The 7,400-nt window shown below is 43.4% G+C and overlaps 1 protein-coding gene across 1 annotated transcript; it reads left to right on the top strand.

Annotated features, from left to right (window-relative positions):
- The first annotated feature begins 2,399 nt into the window (after nucleotides 1–2,399).
- Nucleotides 2,400–4,774, top strand: LOC132485948 (ubiquitin carboxyl-terminal hydrolase 1-like). The gene is given in 2 exon segments (XM_060092575.1): nucleotides 2,400–2,540; nucleotides 2,542–4,774. Coding segments are annotated over 2 exon segments (2,346 nt in total). The 3' UTR covers nucleotides 4,747–4,774.
- Nucleotides 4,775–7,400: the final 2,626 nt, after the last annotated feature.

The raw sequence follows: 7,400 nt of genomic DNA, 5'->3' as shown, positions 1-7,400 counted from the left end.
CAATAATTTTTCACCTTCATATGGAAACTTGAACACATTAATCTACATTGTGTGGAACACAAGTGATCACAACAGGTGAGGAATGACCGAGAGGCTGACCATCCTCATGGCTTAGACAGCTCGTCCTTGCCTTTCCTGTCTAGGTTCAGAGGAAATGATAAACATGAGAGAGCTTCTCAAAAGGATCTTTCCCCTGTGACACAGCACATCATTCTCAAGGTTGCCAAAGAGTTAGTTTCAAAATCCATTTCCCAGAAGGCAACTTGGACCAAGTCAGGTTTCGCGGGTTTTTTGTGTTTTTTTTCAATTGGAACTTTTATCATGATGGGCCATCTTTACTTTCACACCATTATTGACCTGTTCTTGAAAGATTTATTCCTACATCCCATTGCTGGGAAAAGGACAGAAAAGGAAGGAATACAAAATTAGGATTACGCCGAGGTCTGCAGAACAGGCAAGAGGACTTCATTAGAGAATTAAATTGTACAGTTTTCTCTTTGGGGACATTTTTGACACCTGAAATCACTTCTTTTGAAAAAAATTATTAATTGAAGTATAGTTAATTTACAATATTATTTTAATTTATGCCGTACAGCAAAATGAGTCAGTTCTACACATATATACATTCTTTTTTCATAGTCTTTTCCATTATGGTTTATCAAAGAATACTGAATCTAATTCCCTGTGCTGTACAGTAGGACCTTGTTGTTTATCAATTCTGTATATAATAGTTTGCATCTGCTAATCCCAAACTCCCAATCCATCCTTCTTCCACTGCCCCCGGCTTAGTAAAATCTCTTCTTTAAAGGGGTTCCAAGATGGGCACTAGAGATTTGACACCTGAAAATAAGTATGTGCCATTTATTTTGGTAGATGGAACATTTACCAAAGCCAAAGAATCAGAAATGAATTCTTCCAATTAGTATTTCAGAGCAGTTCTCCTAGTTATCTTTTGTCCAAACCACTGAAGCCCAAATCCTACTGAAGTGTGTGTCAGATCATTGCCCAGTGACAAGGAATTTGAGACACCAAGTTGACATGGACCAGCCTCTTCAGCATCACCCGAAAGCTTGTCAGAAACGCAAAATTTCAGGCCCTGCCCCAAACTAAACCAGACTCTGCAGTTTAAGAGATCCCCAGGTGACTCATGTGCAATTGAAGTTGGAAAGTACTGGCCTAGAGCACCACTGATTAATGTGATAATTGTGCCTACCTGTTTTATTGCCCACGTGAAAGATTCTTAATTGACTCTGCCTTTTAACTAGCTTGTATTCCACTGATGGTTAGTGCTTTTAGGCCATTTGCTCAACTAAAAGGAGCCATTGTAACCTGGATCCTCCGCAGTGAATGTGTGTGCTGATTTAACATATTTAGACAGGAGAGCACTTTACCTACGGAGTTGAGGTGGGATGGGGAATTATCTGTCACCATCCCAGTTCAGTGATGATGCATCCTGAATGAAACAAAAAGTCTCTGCCTGTCCATTCAACTTGTCTGCCCTGAGGACCAGAGAAGAATCCTCTTTCCTGGTGGATTTGATAATGGGACTGCCCCTAGTGGGCTGTTACACATTTTCTTGAAGAATGATACTTAGGGCGAGCTGCCCGTGACGTTGCCTGCGCTGTTTGAAACTGCAGAACCCGTTACCAGCTTGGGGCAACTACCGTTCCGGCTGGTTCCGGAGCCCGTGCGTGCCAGGAGGGCTAGTGGCGGTCGTGAGGTGGCTCTAGCCTTTCGCGTCTCTGCAGCCTGGAGACTAGGACCGGCACTTCCGTAGGACGCCACCTCCAATCGCAGCGCTGGCGCGGGCGGAGGCTAAAACACACGAGTCCTGAGACTGAGGAAAATGCGCCAAGTTCCCGTCGGCGGCGTCGTGGGGAAGACCCCAGCGGTTCGGGCGCCGGGCGAGCGGAGCCGCTTCTGGCGCTCCTTGCCGTCCTGGGGCGGGGACGGGGGCGGGGGCGGGGGCGGGCGCGGTCGGGCGCCGCTTCGGGGATGTAGTCGGTGCCGGCGCCCAGGCAGGACCGAGCCGCAGCCCGGGTTCCCGCTCTTGAGAGCGAATGGTCACTCCCCTGCGGGGAGGGCGATCCGGCCAGCTTTTCCGTGGGTCGCGGGCCCCCCCGCAGGCTCGGGGCAGGGGCTCACCTGTCGCCCCCGCCCTCAGCCCGGTTAGACTCGTCGGCGTCACCGCCGCGGACCTCGCGCTCTGGGCCATGACCATAGTTACGGGAGAAACATTGGTGATGTCACAACCCCCAGTGATAAGGACAGCCAGGAGCAAGAAATGGTATAGCAGGAGATACGGCGCCTGGTCAAATGTTATATTCTAGATATGCTTGGTGATTACAGGGTCCCTGTATAAATGAATTCTCCTCAACTCCTTGGGATTTGAAGAGAAAATGCCCCGTGTCATACCTCGTGAAAGTAATAGGCTTTCAAGAGGTAGTCCCTCAAAAAAACCCAGACGTCCCTTGAAGTTTTTTCAGAAGAAGGAAACCAAGAGAGCCTTGGATTTCACAGATTCTCAAGGAAATGAAGAAAAAAACTTCTGAACACAGAGGATCTGAAATTGATCAAGTTATTCCTGCAGCACAGTCCTCACGTGTCAACTGTGAGAAGAGAAAAAACTTGTTACCGTTTGTGGGACTGAATAATCTCGGCAATACTTGTTATCTTAATAGTATACTTCAGGTATTATATTTTTGTCCTGGTTTTAAATCTGGAGTGAAGCACTTATTTAACAGTATTTCAAGGAAGAAAGAAGCCCTAAAAGATGAAGCCAGTCAAAAAGCTAAGGGAAATTGCAAAGGAGATTCTTCAGTAAGTTTTGAACTAATATGCAGCTTACATTCCTTGATCATTTCAGTCCAACAGCTTCAGGCTAGTTTTCTCTTACATCCAGAGAAATATACTCGTAAACTTGCTACTCAGCCAAGGCGACTACTTAACACACTCAGGAAACTCAACCCTATGTATGGAGGATATCTACAGCATGATGCACAGGAAGTATTACAGTGTATTTTGGGACACATTCAAGAAACATGCCACCTCCTAAGAAAAGGAGTAAAAAATGTGGCAGAGTTATCTACTAAGGTAGAAGAAAAACATCAGAAAGAGGAAATGAGTGGCCATAACAGCATGGAGATGGACAGTATGAGGCATTCTGAAGACTATAAAGAAAAACTGCCAAAAGTACATGGGAAAAGAAAAAGTGACACTGAACTTGGTAACATGAAGAGAAAAGTTAAAGTCTCTAAGGACCACCAGTCTTTGAAAGAAAACCAGAGACAAACCAGATCAAAAAGAAAAGCTACCGTTGATTCATCAGATATTCCTGCTAAAATAATCCCCCAGTACATTTCTGAAAATGAGAGTGCAAGACCCTCACAAAAGAAATCAAGAGTTAAAAGAAACCGGTTCAAGTCTACAGCTAAGCAACCCAGCATTATTTCTAAATCCTTTAGTCTGGGTAAAATAACAACCAACCAAGAATCCAAAGGACAATCTAAAGAAAATGAATGTGGTCTTGAAGAGGACATGGGGAAGTATGAGAATGATAATACAGCTGATGGTTGTGGACTTCAATCTCCAGGGAAGAATGTTATGCCTGTGAAGGAAGTTAAGCCCATCAACAAAGGTGCAGAGCCAATTGGTTTTGAGCTGGTGGAGAAATTATTTCAAGGTCAGCTGGTAATAAGGACTCGTTGCTTAGAATGTGAAAGTTTAACAGAAAGAAGAGAAGAGTTTCAAGACGTCATCGTACCAGTGCAAGAAGATGAGCTTTCCAAAGTAGAGGAGAGTCCTGAAAGTTCTTCAGAGCCAAAACCAGACATGAAGACCCTGAGATGGGCAATTTCCCAGTTTGCTTCAGTGGAGAGGATTGGAGGAGAAAATAAATATTTCTGTGAAAATTGCCATCATTATACTGAAGCTGAACGAAGTCTTTTGTTTGACGCAATGCCTGAAGTTCTAACTATTCATTTGAAGTGCTTTGCTGCTAGTGGCTTGGAGTTTGATTGTTATGGTGGTGGACTTTCCAAGATCAACACTCCTTTACTGATACCCCTTAAACTGTCACTAGAAGAATGGAGCACAAAGCCAACCAAGGACAGCTATGGATTATTTGCAGTTGTGATGCATAGTGGCATTACAATTAGTAGCGGGCATTATACTGCTTCTGTGAAAGTCACTGACCTTAACAGTTTAGAACTAGATGAGGAAAATTTTGTGATCGACCAAATGTGTGAAGTAGGTAAGCCAGGACCATCGAACAAGGAGGAAGCAAGGGGTGTGGTCAAAAACTATGACGATGAAGAAGTGTCGATTAGAGTCAGTGGAAATACCCAGCCAAGTAAAGTTTTGAACAAAAAAAATGTAGACACTCTTGGACTTCTCAGAGGACAAAAGACTCAAGCAGATTATGAGTTATTCAACAAAGCATCTCATCCTGATAAAGTTGCCAGTGCAGCATTTGCTGAAAATAGAAATTCTGAGACTAACAATACTAATGGGACCCATGAATCTGATAGAAACAAGGAATCCAATGACCAAACAGGCATTAACATGAGTGATTTTGAAAACAAAATTTCATATGCAGTGCAAAGCTTAAAGGGGTATGAGGGGAAGTGGTTGCTTTTTAATGATTCTCAAGTGAAAGTTACTGAAGAGAAGGACTTTTTGAATTCTCTTTCCCCTTCTACATCTCCTACATCTACTCCTTACTTGCTATTTTATAAGAAATTATAGAGTGAGTGTATTTTCCTTGTGTGTATATTAAACATTGGTAAATTGATTACATCAAAAAGTCTTTAGCTTATCTTTTGAAGCTATTGGATATTATTGGTCTCTCTAGGTTTCTATATAAATAGTGAAATCTGAGTTATTGAAAACCATGTTGATTTTTAGAATTCCTTTTCCTTAGTGGAGACTAGTGATTGATGCATTAGCTTCTGGGAACAAACTTGTATAGGTTCTTAACTGAATTATTCAAAATGGAAGCATGTAAACACTTTGAATTTACACCTATCTTTTGTGTTTGCTTTTTCAAATAAAGTGCTTGTATTTTTATCTCCCTATTTTGGAGTAATCATCTACATGATGTTTACAGGTTCTGTGGTTTTTCAGCTAAGAAGCAGAATCTCATTTCAGTACATTCACTTGTGTAAGTCGTGCAGCCAGGTCTTTGATGGGCTGTATTAGAGGCACGTGTGTGAACAGCTGTCCCATCGGTTTGCTGCAGCTGTTAAATGAAGTAATGCATGTAAAATGCTTCGTATAGTTTCTGGCATTCAGTAGCCCTCCGAAAATATTGGCTAAAGTATTACTAAGGAGAGTTCTATAACCTTGATAGCCAAGAGTCACCATGAGCTTGACTCAAGGGAAGTAAGAAAGACAGATCATTGGCTGGGGTGTTGAACCGCATGGAAGAAGACAAACGCTTTACCATAGAACTTGACGCCAAGCTTTAATAACATAGCAAAATCGGCCTGGGGAAAGAATCTGAAAGTGCACAAAACAGAGGATCACAGTGTCATTTGAAGCATGACTATGAAAAGTGCCACTGGCTGTAGTTGACAGACCAGCAGACCCCTGCACCCACTCTGCGGGACTTTGCTCTGCATGTGGCACCAGCCAAGTAGCCTCCTCTCTAAAGGGTCAGTTTTGCAAGTGCCCACCCGACTCCCATGGCCTCGCCCTGTGCTCAGAGAAGGCCATAAACGATGTTGGCCAAGTCAGCTTGTCATTTCAGGATAGAATGCATTAGGTTCTCCCCCAAACTCAATGGGTGGAAGAATCATAAAACAAGAATTCAGGGGTCCCTGAAGCTCTGCACTTGTGTCAACAGGCCTGATTTGTATCTGAGCGGGTGAGCATTTATAGCCTCTGATTTGCCACTGTGGAGCTCACAATTCCAAAAGCTGAGGCTCCTGTTCCCCACCCAGCCTCAGTTATGTTTATGTCACCAGCTTCTGAGGCGTCATCTGCTTAGTACTGCACTTTTGAACAGGACCAAGAGACCACGCTGAGCCATGAAGTCCCCACAGCTATCACTCCTATGTCCTGGCAGACACACCTACGTGACCTTACACAAGTTAGATAACCTTTCTGGGCTTAAGTTTCCTCATCTATGAAACTGAGATAACAGTAATAATAAAAGTTGTGTCATTATTAGGCAGCTAAATGGTAACGTTGGTTAAATGCTGGGCTTATTACAGGCACTTAATACAAATAAGTTTATTCTATTACATTACATTAAATACATTATATTATATTATTTCATCTCATCATATCTCATCATATCATACATCATATTATTATGATGCCATTTGGGGAAGCCTCCATTAGTGCGTCCATAACAAAAAGATGTCAAAATGACTCAAGATTAGGAAAAGCTTCTCCTCTACTGCCTCATGTTCAAGACCAATCTACAAGGAATCAGTTACTGAATATTTACTGAACACTCCCCTGTGTGCTAGACACCATACCGGACTCCGTGTAGGTACGGAAATGTAAGACTCAGGGTCATCCCAGCTCTCAGCAAGCTTATTACACAGTTGAAAGTAGAAGACACATGAAACAATTAGGCCTCTGGGTGTTAATGAATTCACATAAATACAGATGCCCCAAGCTGCTGATTTGGGTCTTCATTCTTCCCGCCCTAATACTCAGGCCTCCCCAGGTATATCTGGGCATCCTCAGGTATAGTTAATATGTTCATGTCCCCCAGTATTTCCATCCAAGCCAGGGGTCCAGGTCTCCTACCCACTCCTCTGGCCTCAGCTGTTTCTTTCTGGAGCTTCCCTGAGTCTAAAGCCCCTGTCATCATGGTCTGTAGCAAACAGGCGGGTGCGGGGACACAGCTGCGCTCACTGCCCTCTGTCCCAGGCCCACGCTGTCTTTAGCGTAACTTTAACTTAACGCCAAACCTTTAACTGCTGTTCCATTTCCATTTTGTGGGACCAGGTCAGGACAGAAGCCACAGGACCCTTCCTCCCTTTGCAGTTCCTTCCCCCTTACTAAGCTCCTCCTCCAACCACAAAGCCCACCCCTCATTCACGACAGCTCAGGAAAATAGACAACCACACAGATTCTGTTCTCCTATCACCACAGCAGTGACCCTGTTTGCTCCAAGCTAATAATAACTAATGATCATAATAGCAGCAGTAAATGCCATTTGCTCTAAGGTCATTTCATGTATTATCTTATTGAACTCTCACTTTAACCTGTAGAATAGATTTTATTTGTCCATTTGGTAGATGAATAAATTGAGGGTCATACAGTCAAGTAGTGGGTTCAGGGTCACACTACCTTGTATGTAAGAAGTAAGTAGTAGTTCTGGGGTTTAGTCAGGCTCACATGACTCCAGAGCTTTGAACCACCCCCACGATACTGTCTCTACG

The sequence above is a fragment of the Mesoplodon densirostris genome, chromosome 3 (assembly GCF_025265405.1).
Source record: "Mesoplodon densirostris isolate mMesDen1 chromosome 3, mMesDen1 primary haplotype, whole genome shotgun sequence".
In the NCBI taxonomy this organism is placed as follows: Eukaryota; Metazoa; Chordata; class Mammalia; order Artiodactyla; family Ziphiidae; genus Mesoplodon; species Mesoplodon densirostris.
The sequence above is the reverse complement of the archived record's forward strand: the minus strand, read 5'-3'. Positions and strand labels throughout refer to the sequence as shown.